This window comes from Ovis aries, chromosome 4, assembly GCF_016772045.2.
Source record: "Ovis aries strain OAR_USU_Benz2616 breed Rambouillet chromosome 4, ARS-UI_Ramb_v3.0, whole genome shotgun sequence".
NCBI lineage: Eukaryota > Metazoa > Chordata > Mammalia > Artiodactyla > Bovidae > Ovis > Ovis aries.
Genome location: NC_056057.1, coordinates 11,193,037 through 11,208,524, shown reverse-complemented (window position 1 = coordinate 11,208,524; position 15,488 = coordinate 11,193,037). Strand labels below are relative to the sequence as shown.

General features: G+C 38.5%; 1 protein-coding gene across 7 annotated transcripts in view; it reads left to right on the top strand.

The window, feature by feature from the left end:
* LOC114114485 (sterile alpha motif domain-containing protein 9) overlaps positions 1-14,884 on the top strand; it is an 81,883-nt gene extending 66,999 nt beyond the window's left edge. For all 7 annotated transcript variants that reach the window (XM_042248377.1, XM_042248374.1, XM_060414459.1 and 4 more), the window contains one exon: positions 7,715-14,884. In XM_042248377.1, coding sequence (XP_042104311.1) covers positions 7,723-12,468 — 4,746 coding nt within the window. In that variant the 5' untranslated portion in view covers positions 7,715-7,722 and the 3' untranslated portion in view covers positions 12,469-14,884. The remainder of the gene's footprint in view (positions 1-7,714) is intronic.
* The last annotated feature ends 604 nt before the right edge of the window (positions 14,885-15,488 follow it).

The following is a 15,488-nucleotide window of genomic DNA, read 5'->3' as shown; positions in this document are numbered from 1 at the left end:
TTCTTCTCATTGCTGTTTGCATGGAATATGTCTTCTCATCCCTTCACTGTCAGTGCATGTATGTCCTTAAGACTAAAATGAGTCTCTTGAAAAGAGCATATCTCTGTCCGATCTGATTTTTTTAAATCCATTCAGACACACTATATCTTTTGATTGGATAATTTAATTCTTTTATATTTAAAGTAATTGTTGATAGGTAAAGAGGTAAAGAATCTCTCTCTTCAGGAGATGCAAGAGACATGGATTTGATCCCAGGGTCAGGGAGATCTCCTGGAGCAGGAAATGGTAACCTACTCCAATATTCTTGCCTGGAATATTTCATGGACAGAGGGCCCTAGTGGTCTAGAGTCCATGGGGTTGCCAAGAGTCAGACACTACTGAGTGAGCACGCAGGCACACAGGATTTGCTATTGCCATTCTGTTTGTTGTTTTCTGGCTGCTTTGTAATTCCTTTGTTTCTTTCTTCCTCTCTTGCTGTCTTCCTTTGTGATTTGATGACTTTTTGTAGAGGTATGCTTTGACTCCTTTCTTTTTATGTTTGTTTTGTATATCTGTGCATGCTTGTGTGCTAAGTTGCTTCAGTCATGTCCAACTCTGCAACCCTATGGACTATAGCCTGACAGGTTCCCCTGTCCATGGGATTCTCCAGGCAAGAATACTGGAGTGGGTTGCCATGCCCTCCTCCAGGGATCTTCCTGGCCCAGGGATTAAACCCAAGTCTCTTAAGTCTCCTGCTTTGGCACACAGGTTCTTCACCACTAGCACCACCTGGGAAGCCCTTTGTATATCTACTACAGGCTTTTTACTTGTAGTAATCATGAAGCTTTACATTATTCATCCTATAGACATAACAGTCTATTTTAAGTTTATAACAACTTAACTTCACCCACATACAAAAACTCTACACTTTAACTTAACTTCTCCTTCCACACTTTGTGTTATTAATGCCACAGTTTACATCTTTTATTCATATTGTATCCATTAACACATTATTTTACTCACAGTTATTTTTAGTACTTTTGTCTTTTGCTTTTATATCAGAGTTAAAAGTGATTTATCTACCAGCATTACAGTACTAGAGTGTTCTAGATTTGACTATATTTTCATCATTACAGTAAGTGTCATGCTTTCATATTCTTTTCATTTGTCAGCATATTTTTGTTACAACTCAAAGACCTCCCTTTAGCATTTCTTGTAAGATAGGTTTAGTGGTGAATAAGTCTACAGTTTGTTTGTTTGGGTCTGGGAAAGTCCTTATCTCTCCTTCATTTCTGAAGGACAACTTGAAAGTTTCTTTAGTATTCATGGCTAACACTTGTTTTTCAGCACTTTGAATATGTCATCCCACTCTCTACTGGCCTGTAAGATTTCTGCTGAGGAATCTGTTGATAGTCTTATGCAGGTTCCTGTGTATGTGGGATTTTTTCCTCTTGCTGCATTTAAAATTCTTTGTCTTTGATTTTAGTCTTATTATGTGTTTTAGAGAAGATCTTTTTGTATCAAAACTCTTGGGGAAATCTATGAGCTTCAGGAACGTCAATGTCCAAATTTCCATCCCCCACCCCATCCCCAACAATTGGGAAGTTCACAGACATGACTTCTGTTTGTTTGTTTTTTTTTAATTTTTAATTGGAGGTGAATTACTTTACAATATTGTGGTGTTTTTTGCCATACGTGGACGTGAATCAGCCACAGGTGTACGTGTCCCTCCTTCCCAAACCCCCGCTCACGTCTGCCTCCCCACCCCATCCCTCTGGGTTGTCCCAGTGCACTGGCTTTGCGTGCCCTGTTTCATGCATTGAACTTGAACTGGCGATCTAGTTCACACATGGTAATATACATGTTTCAATGCTGTTCTCTCAAATCATCCCACCCTCACCTTCTCCCACAGAGTCCAAAAGTCTGTTCTTTCCATCTGTGTTTCTTTTGCTGTCTTGCTTATAGGGTTGTCATTACTATCTTTCTAAATTCCATATATATGCATTAATATACTGTATTTTTGTTTCTCTGTCTGACTTACTTCACTCTGTATAACAGACTCCAGTTTCATCCACCTCATTAGAACGGACTCATATGCATTCTTTTTTATGAAGTGAAGTGAAGTCGCTCAGTCGTGTCCGACTCTTTGCGACCCCATAGACTGCAGCCTGCCAGGCTCCTCTGTCCATGGGATTTTCCAGGCAATAGTACTGGAGTGGATTGCCATTTCCTTCTCCAGGTTATCTTCCCAACCCAGGGCTCGAACCCAGGTCTCCCACATTGTAGACAGAGGCTTTACCATCTGAGCCACCAGGGAAGTCTGTTGTTTTTTATAGTTAAGTAATATTTCATTGTGTATATGTACCACAAGTTTCTTATCCATTCATCTGCCAGTGGACATCTGGGTTGCTTCCATGTCCTAGCTAATTGTAAACAGTGCTATGATGAATTTTGGGGTACATGTGTCTCTTTCAATTCTGGTTTCCTCAGTGTGTATGCCCAGCAGTGGAATTGCTGGGTTGTATCAGCCATGATTTATTTAAATAAACCTTCTGCCTTTTTCTTCCTCTCTTCTCTTTGGATTCCAACAATGAATGGATTGTAACATTCGATGGTATCCAATAATGCACGTAGGCTTTTTTTTCACTCTTTTTTCTATTTATTTTTTTATTTTTTATTTATTTATTTATTTTTTTGCTCCTCTGAATGGATAATTTCAAATGTATTGTCTTCACAAGTTCACTGATTCTTTTGCTTGGATGAGTCTGCTATTGAAGCTTTCTATTGAATTCTTCAATTTAATCATTTTGTTCTGCAATGCTAGGATTTCTGTTTGTTTTTAATGGCCCTTGTTTCTTTGTTGAACCTCTCATTTTGTTCATTCATTGTTTTACTAATTTTGTTTGTGTGTTTTATTGTAGTTCACAGAATTTTGTATGAAGATTATTTGAAAGTATTTATCAGGTAGTTCATTGACTTTCAATTCTTTAAGGTCATTTATTGGAGCTTTATTAGTTTCCTTTGATGGTGTTATGTTTCACTGATTATTCATAACTCTTGTGACCTTGCATTGTTGTCTACACATTTGAAGAAGTAGTCTTCACAGATTGGGCTTAGGCAGGAAAAGGCCTTCTCCAGTCACCTTGTCCAGAGATTGTAGGTGAATTGTCTGGTAGATTCTGAAGATGAGCTTGATGCTGGAGTCCTCAAGTGGGCAGGCCTGGTGCCTGGGTCTGTGGCTGGGCTGGACTAGTGCTTGGGTTTATAAGGGTGGGCTGGCATTTGGGTCCATGGGGTAATAACCCTGGCCCCTGAAGTCCTGGTGATGGACTGATGCAAGAGAATTTGGCCTAAACCTGGGGCTGCTGATACTGGCCTGAAGGTTGGGTCCATGAAGTGCAGCCTGACCCTGGGGCTGGCCATGTGCCTGGGTCCTCAGGATCCAGTCTGGAATCTGGGGCAGGCCAGGAGCTTGACTCCAAAGGAACCAGTCTGGAGTCTGTGTCCATAGAGCCCAGCCCAGCACCTGGGCAAACAAAGAGCCTAGGTTCATAGGAGCAGGCCCAGTCCTGGAGTAAGGCAGGAACCTGATTCTGCAAGAGACTACTTTGAGCCTGGGGTCTCCGGTAACTGTCTTGTTACTAGGGTGATGCCAGAGTCTTGGTTCATTGAAGCTCATCTCAAGGCTGGGTTTGCAGAGGCTTGGCTAGTAGGGTAATACCAGCTTCATAAAATGAATTGAGAAGAATTCCCTCTTTTACTGTGTTCTAGAAGAGATTATATAAAATCAGTGTTAATTCTTTAAATGTTTGATAGAATTCTTCAGTGAATCTGTCTAGACCTGGAAATTTTTCTTTGTAGGGAAATCTTTAAAATTAAAAATCCAGTTTTCTTTTAAGTTACAGGACCATTCAAATAATCTGTTTCATATTAAATGGACTACAGAAGTTTGTTTTTTCAGGAATTGTTCCATTTCATTTGAGTTGTCAAGTTTGTATGTGTGAAGGAACCTTGGTATAACTTTTTTATTGGCTTCTATAGATGTTACATTATGTATACATAACTTATGATAGTTCAATAGTGGGGTTTTTTTCCCCCCAGTTTGAGTGAAGCATAGAAATCTTCATATCCCCTTACCCTGTCATGTATAATGATCTTAAATATTTTCACTAAATACATTTAGAACCACATCAGACAGTGGTTTAAAAATCAAACATAAGTTTTAAAAACCAAAGAGAAGTCTATTTTATTTACCAGTTTTTTGCTTACTGTGTTCTTTTTTCCTTCCTAATGTACCAAGGTTCCTTCTTTTATTATTTTCTTTCTGTTTAGAGAACTTCCTTTCACCATTCTTTTAAGGTAGGTTGTGTAGGTTGCATCTTTTCATATTCCCCCAGTAGTGCACAAAGTTACCTTTAATTTCTCCACACTGTCCTCACTAATTCTTGTTATTTTCTGGAGGTTTTTAATAGTAGTCATCATAATAGATGTGAAATGATACAGCATTGTGTTTTAGGTTTGTATTTCTCTAATGATTAGTGATGTTGAACATCTTTTCATGTGCTTGTTGGTTGTTTGTATATCATCTTTGGAGAAATGTTTCAGTCCTTTGCTCACTTTTAATTGGGTTATTCGTTTTGTTGTTGTTGAGTTGTAGGAGATTTTTTTAAACATATTCCAGATTAACCCCTCATCAGATCTATGCTTTACAAATATTTTCTCCCATTCCACAAATCACCTTTTCATTCTACTCATTGTGTCCTTCGGTGCATAGTTTTTGAGTTTGATATAGTCCCACAAAAGGGCTTACCTTAAAAATTAGTACACTTAAAACAATTTCCCACCTCTTCTCTTTCTCTCTTTCCCTAGCTTATTTTAAATTTGAGCTACTTAGTATCTATAGGCCAGATTACTGAAAGAAATTTCACCTAATTAAACTTTTTAAGAAGGCATTGCATCTCTGTGGTCTCTGATTGTCATAGTATTGTAAGAGTTTCCATCAATTGTGCATATCTTTGCCGGTTTTTGTGTTGGACATAGAACAGACTGGTTCCAAATAGGAAAAGGAGTCCGTCAAGGCTGTATATTGTCACCCTGCTTATTTAACTTATATGCAGAGTACATCATGAGAAACGCTGGGCTGGAAGAAGCACAAGCTGAAATCAAGATTGCCAGGAGAAATATCAATAACCTCAGACATGCAGATGACACCACCCTTATGGCAGAAAGTGAAGAGGAACTCAAAAGCCTCTTGATGAAAGTGAAAGAGGAGAGTGAAAAAGTTGGCTTAAAGCTCAACATTCAGAAAATGAAGATCATGGCATCTGGTCCCATCACTTCATGGGAAATAGATGGGGAAACAGTGGAAACAGTGTCAGACTTTATTTTTGTGGGCTCCAAAATCACTGCAGATGGTGATGGCAGCCATGAAATTAAAGGACGCTTACTCCTTGGAAGAAAAGTTATGATCAACCTAGATAGCATATTCAAAACCAGAGACATTACTTTGCTGACTAAGGTCTGTCTAGTCAAGGCTATGGTTTTTCCAGTGGTCATGTATGGATGTGAGAGTTGGACTGTGAAGAAAGCTGAGTGCCGAAGAATTGATGCTTTTGAACAAGTGTTAGAGAAGACTCTTGAGAGTCCCTTGGACTGCAAGGAGATCCAACCAGTCTATTCTAAAGGAGATCAGTCCTGGGATTTCTTTGGAAGAAATGATGCTAAAGCTGAAACTCCAGTACTTTGGCCACCTCATGTGAAGAGTTGACTCATTGGAAAAGACTCTGATGCTGGGAGGGATTGGGGGGCAGGAGGAAAAGGGGATGACAGAGGATGAGATGGCTGGATGGCATCACAGACTCGATGGACATGAGTTTGAGTGAACTCGGGAGTTGGTGATGGACAGGGAGGCCTGGCGTGCTGTAATTCATGAAGTCACTAAGAGTCAGACATGACTGAGTGACTGAACTGAACTGAAGGTGTATCTTTTATTCACTTAATATGAATACAGGAATTACTAACCAGAGAATAATAGCTTTAACCTTGGGCCATTGGTCTGGCAGCTTTATGTCTGGAAGGGAAAGTAAATTAACCTGAGTTTTTATCTGCCTCTTGAAGGCAATATTCCTGTGTATTAATTATTTCATGAAAGTGTACCTATATAGTCTATTTTCCACTATCCCCCAGGCTTTTCTTCTTTGTTGATTTGATTCTCCTGTAGTGATTTTATAGGAAGGCTCATGTTTTTGGAGCCATTTTTGGATTGTACTTAAAGCTGACTATTTAAGCTGTACTTAAAGCTCACATTTTTGAGCCATTTGGGGTTGTACTTAAAACTAACTATTATTGTCTATTTTTTCCCCCTAACCATTGCTATATTTTGTAACCCAGATTGCCAATGATTTTCCAAATAGCAGCTTGCCATTTGTATACCAAATAGTAATGCCATTTGTTACTGCCCAGGAATCAGCTATTACCAAATATGATGTGAAAATTTACATGAATGCAATAGTAGCTTCTAAATTCACTACCTAGCAAGCTATCCCAGAAGTCATGAAACTGAATGGCTCACAGATCAATCTAAGGTGTTTGAGGAACATCTTTATTAAATCAATTAAATATCCAACAAAAAGAAAGGGGGAAGAGATGCGTAAAACACTTGGGATAAGATATAAAAAGGTTGGAAGGGTCTTATTATCTGAGTTATACAAGTTCATATATCCTCTCTCTCCCTCTCTGCAGTGTCAGCATTCTCCACTGATTGTGTGGTTTTGAGAATGAAAGTTAAGGTCTTTCCAAGGGAAATCAACAAATACAAGATACCTTGTGTCAGTGACATCCACTTGCTCCAATCAGAGAGATGCAGAGGGACATGTAGGCCTGACTGCAGCTCTAACTCATCAACTAGCCTGATAAGCTACTCAGGATTTTGTTTATGTTTCTTAATTACAGGACCCAAAAGATCAGAATGGGTGTCAACAGTAGGTGACCCAATTAAAATTTTAAACATATAAAGTGCTTCAAGAGTGCTTCATGAATATTTAATACCTATTTGGCCCTTCAGTCTCTTCCTAACTATGTTTAACACTCACATGGGCTGCCGTCTATGGGGTCACACAGAGTCGGACACGACTAAAGCGACTTAGCAGCAGCAGCAGCAGCAGCTCTATTTACTTTATCTATGTCTATTATAACATGTTTCACAAACTATTTGCTTCTATACCTTGCTTCATAAATATTTCTCATTTTACATGTCCATCTCTCTTTAGTTTTATATAGCCTTTTTTGTTTCTCTTATTTTCTACAGCAGAATTGAATATTTATAAACAATAGAGCTAACACACATTATAGAAAATAACCATTAAGGAGGATGAAACCCCTCTCTCTCTCTCTCTCTCTCTCACATACACATACACACACACACATATATATGTATATGTATCCCCAAGATGCAATTAATGAATAAGGCAAGCAAGAGAATTGTGCATGGTATGTTGCCATTTGAATGGGAAAAAGTGCTCACACAATTCTATTTGGTAGTATTTCTCTGGAAGGATATAGAAGAAACTGATAATGGTAATTTCCTCTCAAGAGGGTCATTAGAGGGCAGGTATATCCTTTTGTGCCATTTTCAATTTTCTAGGACACACATATATTGTCAATTGAAAAATTAACTGATTATTTTTTAAATTTCTTTATAAAAAATACTAAATAATTTTTCTTTTTCTATACATAGGTATCAGAATGGCAGCACAATTTAACTTACCAGAAAATACAGATGACTGGACAAAAGAGGATGTAAATCAGTGGTTAGAAAGTCATAAAATTGAACAAAAACACAGAGCAATTTTGACTGCACAAGATGTGAATGGTGCAAACTTGAAGTACTTAGCTAAAGATGACCTTGTTGCTATGGGCATAACATTTGGACCAGCTATCCAAATAGAACATCTCTTCAAAGAGTTGCTGGAGACATCCTCTGGAGATCCTTTCCAGACACGTAAGAGTGGAAAAGGCAGTAAAAGTGTTCCTAAAACACAGGAGAAAGATGGAGGGACTTCAAAACAAAAGAATAAAAAGAAATCAGATATAGTTAATGACTCTACAGTGAGTACAGTTACTAAAGGTTCTAAGCCACTGAAAAATGAGTTCATGGAAGATGAAATAGATGACACAAAGAAAAAGCAGCCATCCACAGAACCGACATGCATGGCATACCCTTTCGATGAATTCAGTGATCCATATCGTTACAAACTGAATTTTAAACTACAGCCTGAAACAGGACCACTCAATCTCATTGACCCAATACATGAATTCAAAGCCTTCACAAACACAGAAACAGCCACGGAAGAGGATGCTAAAATGAAATTTAGCAATGAGGTTTTCCGATTTGCTTCTGCTTGTATGAACTCACGTACCAATGGCACCATTCATTTTGGAGTCAAGGACAAACCTCACGGAACAATTGTTGGTGTGGAATTTACCACCATCACCAAGGAAGCCCTCATTGACCACTTCAATCTGATGATCCACCAATATTTTGAAGACCACCAGGTCCAAAAAGCAAAGAACTGCATTCGAGAGCCAAGATTTGTAGAAGTTTTACTGCCAAATAGTACTCTATCTGACAGATTTGTTATTGAAGTGGATGTTGTTCCAAAATATTCTGAATGTGAAGTTGATTATTTCCAGATTAAAATGCAAAATTATAGCAACACAATATGGAAACCAAGTTCAAAATTCTCAGTCTTTGTGCGAGATGGGGCCAGTTCTAAGGACATCATGAAAAGTAACGCAGATTTCAAAGCATTTAAATTAGATTTGAAAAGACTGGCAGAATCTAGGAAAGAGGCAGAAGAGAAATGCAGAGTGAAAACAAATAAAAAAGAGAGCGAGGGGCCAAAGCTTGTTAAATTGTTGACAGGAAATCAGGATTTGTTAGATAATTCATACTACGACTGGTACATTCTTGTAATAAACAAATGCCACCCTACACAAATCAAACACTTAGATTTCCTAAAGGAAATTAAATGGTTTGCTGTGTTGGAGTTTGATCCTGAATCTATGAGCAACGGTGTGGTCAAAGCATACAAAGAAACCCGAGTAGTAAATCTTCAGGTCCCAAGTTTGTATGGGGAGGGGAAAACCACAAATGAGAAGATTACTAGTCTGAATCTTTATCAACAACTCAGCTGGATTTTCTGCAATGGCCGGTTAGATCTTGACAGTGAAGAGTATAAACCCTTAGATGCAAGTTCCTGGCAAAGAGAAAAAGCATCTGAAGTCAGGAAGCTGATTTCATTTCTTACCCAAGAAGACATAATGCCAAGAGGGAAGTTTTTGGTGGTATTTCTATTACTCTCCTCTGTTGATGACCCAAGAGACCCCCTCATTGAGACCTTTTGTGCTTTCTACCAAGATCTCAAAGGAATGGAAAATATATTGTGTATTTGTGTAAATTCATGCATATGTCAGAGATGGAAAGATCTACTTGAAGCAAGATTAACAACACAGCAAGATGAATTATCAAACCAATGTGTTTCTTCTTTAAGTCTTGAAGAAATAAATGGAACTATTCTTAAGCTAAAATCTGTGACTCAATCTTCCAAGAGATTTTTACCATCTATTGGTTCATCTACTGTCCTTCTGAAAAGAGAAGAAGACATCATGACTGCTCTGGAAATTCTCTGTGAAAATGAATGTGAAGATACAATCTTAGAGAAGGACAAAAAAAAATTACTTGAATTCAAAGCATCGAAAGAGGAAGATTTTTATCGAGGAGGCAAAGTAACATGGTGGAATTTCTACTTCTCTTCTGAAAACTATTCTTCCCCTTTTGTGAAAAGGGATAAATATGAGAAACTTGAAGAAATGATTCAAAGAGGGGCAGATTCTTCTAAGCCGACATGTGTCAAAATTATTCATCTGTATCATCATCCAGGCTGCGGTGGGACTACGTTGGCTATGCATATTCTCTGGGAACTAAGGAAGAAATTCAGATGTGCTGTGCTGAAAAACAAGACAGTGGATTTTTCTGAAATTGGAGACCAAGTGACTAATTTAATAACCTATGGGACAACAAATAATCAGGAATACTTACCTATATTACTGCTTGTTGATGATTTTGAAGAACAGGATAATGTCTATCTTCTGCAAGCTTCTATTCAAACAGCTGTAGCTAATAAGTATATTCGATATGAGAAACCTCTAGTGATCATCCTAAATTGCAGGAGATCACAGAATCCTGGAAAAAGTGCCAAGATCTCAGACAGTATTGCCTTAATACAACAATTGTCTCCCAAGGAACAGAGAGCTTTTGAGCTTAAATTGAAAGAAATTGAAGACCAACATAAAAACTTTCAAGATTTTTATTCCTTCATGATTATGAAAACCAACTTTAATAAAAAGTACATCGAAGATGTGGTCAGGAATATCCTGAAAGAACAAAATATTTCCACCAAGGAAGCAAAGCTTTTTTCCTTTCTGGCCCTTCTTAACTCATATGTGCCAGATACCACCATTTCACTATCACAGTGTGAAAAGTTCCTAGGAATCACAAACAAGAGAGCTTTCTGGGGAACAGAAAAATTTGAAGACAAAATGGGCACCTACTCTACAATTCTAATAAAAACAGAGGTGGTAGAATGTGGGAACTACTGTGGAGTACGCATTATTCACCCTTTGATTGCCATTCGTTCCCTGGAAGAACTGAAGATAAGCTATGACTTGGATAAGAGTCAAATTATGCTGAACATGCTAACAGAAAATTTGTTCTATGATACTGGAATAGGAAGAAGCAAGTTTTTAGAAGATGTGCAAACACTGCTGCTCACAAGACAGCGCAATGAAAATGAAGGTGAAACAGGAACTTGGTTTTCCCCGTTCATTGAAGCATTACATAAAGAAGAAGGGAATGCGGCAGTTCAAAATGTATTACTTGAAGGTACTCGTCGGTTCAACCCAAATGCATTCATTTGCCAAGCGTTGGCAAGACATTTCTACATTAAAGAGAAGGACTTTCGCAATGCTCTACATTGGGCAAATCAAGCAAAAGAGATAGAACCTGGCAATTCTTATATCTCAGATACACTGGGTCAAGTCTTCAAAAGTAAAATAAGATGGTGGATAGAAGATAATGAAAGAAACAGGAGCATTTCTGTTGATGAGCTATCTGGCCTTTTGGATTTAGCAGTATGTGCCTCAAATGCATTCAAGGAATCTCAACAGCAAAGTGAGGATAGGGAGTATGAAGTTAAGGAAAGGTTTTATCAGAAGTCAAAAAGGCGGTATGATACTTACAATATAGCTGGCTATCAAGGGGAGATAGAAGTTGGGCTCTACACAATCCAGATTCTCCAGTTCATTCCTTTTTTTGACAGTAAAAATGAACTGTCTAAAAGAGATATGATCAATTTTATATCAGGAAGTACAGATATTCCTGGAGATCCAAACAATGAATTTAAATTAGTCCTCAAGAACTTTATTTCTTACCTAACCAATCTGAAATTTTCTTTGAAAAAGTCCTTTGATTTTTTTGATGAATACTTTGTCCTTCTAAAACCTAGGAACAATATTAAGCAAAATGAAGAGGCCAAAACTCGGAGAAAGGTGGCTGGGTATTTTAAGAAGTATGCAGATATATTTGGCCCCTCAGAGGAATTACAGTACAAAGATTTTTGTCCAAAGCTTAGTGTGCCACTTCAGGTAGAACTCTATAGGAGAAACCTGGAAGTTTTAAAAGCAGACAAGTTCTCTGGACTCTTGGAATATCTTATCAAAGTTCAAGAAGATGCTATACACACCATGGAAGATATAATGAAAAAATATACTTTTCTCTTTGAACAATGCACTGTCAGAATCCCACCAAAGGAAAAGCAAAATTTCATCCTGGCCAACATCATTCTCTACTGTATTAAACCGACCTCCAAAATAGTGAAGCTAATTAAAAAACTGAAAGATCAGCTTCGAGAAGTCTTACAACAAGTAGGAATGTCATATCAGTATCCAGAACCTTATTTCCTAGCTTCCCTCTTATTCTGGCCAGAAAACCGACAACTGGATCAAGATTCTAGACTAATGGAAAAGTATGCTCGGTCACTGGAAAATTCTTTTCGGGGACAATATAAGCATATGTATCGTACAAAGCAACCGATCGCCTATTTCTTTCTTGGGAAAGGTAACAATATGAACAGACTTGTTCACAAAGGAAAAATTGATCAATGTTTTGAAAAGACAGCTGATATTAATTCCTTGTGGCAGAGTGGAGATGTATGGAAGGAGAAAAAAGTCCAAGAGCTTTTGCTTCGGTTAAAGGGACGAGCTGGAAATAACTGTTTATACATAGAATATGGAATCAATGAAAAAATCACAATACCCATCACACCTGCTTTTCTGGGTCAACTCAGAAGTGGTAGAAGCATAGAAAAAGTATCTTTTTACCTGGGATTTTCCATTGGAGGCCCACTTGCTTACGACATTGAGATTATTTAAGAGTTTGGCCTTCTCCCTCCAGGAATATGGACACAATACCACTTAATTTTTTAGACCCAAGATGTATACTTATTTTTTTTTATTGGAGGATAATTGTTTTTCAGTGTTGTGGTGGCCTCTTCTGGGAATCAGTCATAATTACCTCTTCCCTTTTCAGTCTCCCTCTTCCCCGCCCCCCACCCATTTTACCCATTTGGTCATCACAGAACACCAAACTGGACTCCCTCTGTTATACAGCAGTTTCCCACTAGTTCCCTGTTTCATACATGATAGTGTACATATGTCATTGCTACTTTCTCAATTTGTCCTACCCTCTCCTTCTCCCACCATACTTTAAGTTGGCAAATTTATAGATACAGCCTCTAGTTTTTTGGCCCTGTGCATGCAGTATTTATATTTCCTCATAAGCATGTTGTAAGTCCCACATAGACTGTGGTGAAAAAGCAAGGAATGAGAGATGTGAAAACTATCAAATATCTTCCTTGCTTTGGACAACACCACTGAGGGCAGAATAAGAAGGAGACGGATGGAATTGGGCTTCCCACGTGGCTCAGTGGCAAGGAATCTGCCTGCCAAGCAAGGAACACAAGAGACATGCATTCAATCCCTGGGTCAGGAAGATCCCCTGGAGAAAGAAATGGCAACCCACTCCAATATTCTTGCCTGGGAAATCCCATCTACAGAGGAGCATGGCAGGCTGCATTCCATGGGGTTGCAGAAGCGTAGGACACGACTTAAAGACTAAACAACAACAGCATGGAAGGGATGGGAAGCAGTGAATGTCATCATCCAGCTGCACAGAAACCCGCCATTCCCTCAATTAACCAACCAAGGCATGGACTGAGGAAGATTGTCTACTTTCTTCTTAGATGTGAAAATTTTTCAGAATCAAAAGACAATGGTTATTGTACCAAGACATTACAATATCTGCAAAACCATTTCACAAAAAAGGTGCAAACCTCTCAGCAACAACATTTAATCTTACTGGGCAGACTGGGAAGGTACTCTGTGCTTGGCACCGAAGGATCTTTCAAAGCAGAGGACCAGTTCTCTGAAGGTTATACCCATAGAAGTATGCAGATCTTACCAAAGTAGATTGGAGAAGCAGGCTTCCTTTTCATGAAGTAGGTGACAACTGAGCAGAAGTGAATTTTGTTTCTATAGCTAAGAAGCTCATAAGCTTCCAAACAAACAAAAATACAGCAAAATTCCAAAGCTAAGGAATAAAAAGGACTCTTGTGAAAAGACTAATGAGTCCCCAATCCAGGGGCTCCCATTGTTCTAGCAAGTATACATATAACCAATGCACAACCAATGAGAGGTAATCAAAATGTCATTTTCCCTAATAGAATTATGGACCTGGGAAATCATCAATGGTTGCTAAAACCGATTTAAAAAAAAAAAAAAGCTGATAAAGAACTATAATAGATGAGTCAAACTGTCCTAAATCCTGATCAGTACTAACATTGCTGAGAGAGAAGCAGACATTAGTGTCCTGGAAGCGCTATAGGAGTCCACACTGTAACCCTGAGACAGTCTCACCAAATAAATGAACCCAAATCAAATCAAACCTCTGGATCTTACTTCCAATTTAAAGGAAATACAGACATTGGATATGTTTCTAAGTAATTCTGTGTATGGGATATGGAGATGGATAAAAGAGAGTAAATGGGCATTATAGCTGCAACAAGATTGAACCTGAGTTAACAAGTGCTGTATTATGAGGACATGAGAGGTCATCAGACTCTGCTCTTCTCTTTGGACTGTGCTTTTGAAGTGTTCTGTTATAAAATATTTGTAAAACAAACAAGAAATGCTGTTTGTTTTTGCCTCAACAATCCCATTCAACTTTTTTCACTGGAGGGGGTTTTTCCTTTGCTCCTGCATGAAATTTCAGCTTCATAACTTATCTGTTCATTCTTGGCATAAAACAGTCCTCTGTTCAAATAGTTTCAATTTAGAGTTGAGAAGGTCAAGTCACAATAATTTCTCTGGGGCCACTTTCCATACCGTTCCAAGTTTTGTTCTGCTCTAAGAGAAATAGTCTCGGTTGAAGTCCTCTTACCTTCCCAGGTGATCCTTTTGAACTCAGACCAGCTTAGACAAGTACGTGAGAAGCACTTATGGATGTTTGTTCTACCATTGGTACAGAGTGCATCTAATGTCCAGTCTTGAGAACAACATGCCTCATATAGTCAAGAGGATACATCAAGCACTTCACATGGTCCCCTTGAAGCCTTCTCCCCACCTCCCAGGCTCAGGATGAGATTCTCATGGCACATGGAGAATTGTCACCAAAAGAACCTCTTCATAAATCCTCTCTTCCTCAATGCCAGCAGTGGACAAACTATAGCTTGTGGGTTGAATCCAGCCTGTCTTTTACTTTTAAATAAAGTTTTATTGGAATACAGCCACACTCACTTGTTGAAATACTGGCTTTGGCTGCTTTTGTGTTGCAACAGAATTGAATAGTTGCAACCAAGACCATATAGCCCACAAACCTAAAATATTTGCACAGCCATCTGGCTCTTTACAGGAAAAGGTTGCCAACCCCTGCTCCATGCTATCAACTCTTTTAATATTTACTGTAGGTCAGTTGTCTAATTGGTTCTTGGACATTTACCTTGAAAATACATATCTTGGTGTATCATCTAACTTTGGTATCTGAGTTCTGTCATTTTAGGGCCAAAGTTAAAATGTAAGAACAATTTTATCTCACAAAATCTGTTTTTCACAGATAAATCTAATTATGCTTTATTTGGGGACTCTGTCTGTATGCCTTACTTGTTCATCCTAAGAAAGCCAGAGTCCCAGTCTGGCCCATGCTGCTGCCTCTCCTTTTTTGGGATCTCTGGGTGAGGGGGGCCGGCAGCCCTGCTAGTGTATCTCTCCCTTTCAAGAAATTCTAGACCATCTCTGGAAAGCAGATGGCTATGAGGTGGGGTGGGGTTTGAAATAATGTGCTAACAGATTTGCTTTTTAGGCTTCTGTTTATTCTGAGCTGCCTTGACTGGACTCTC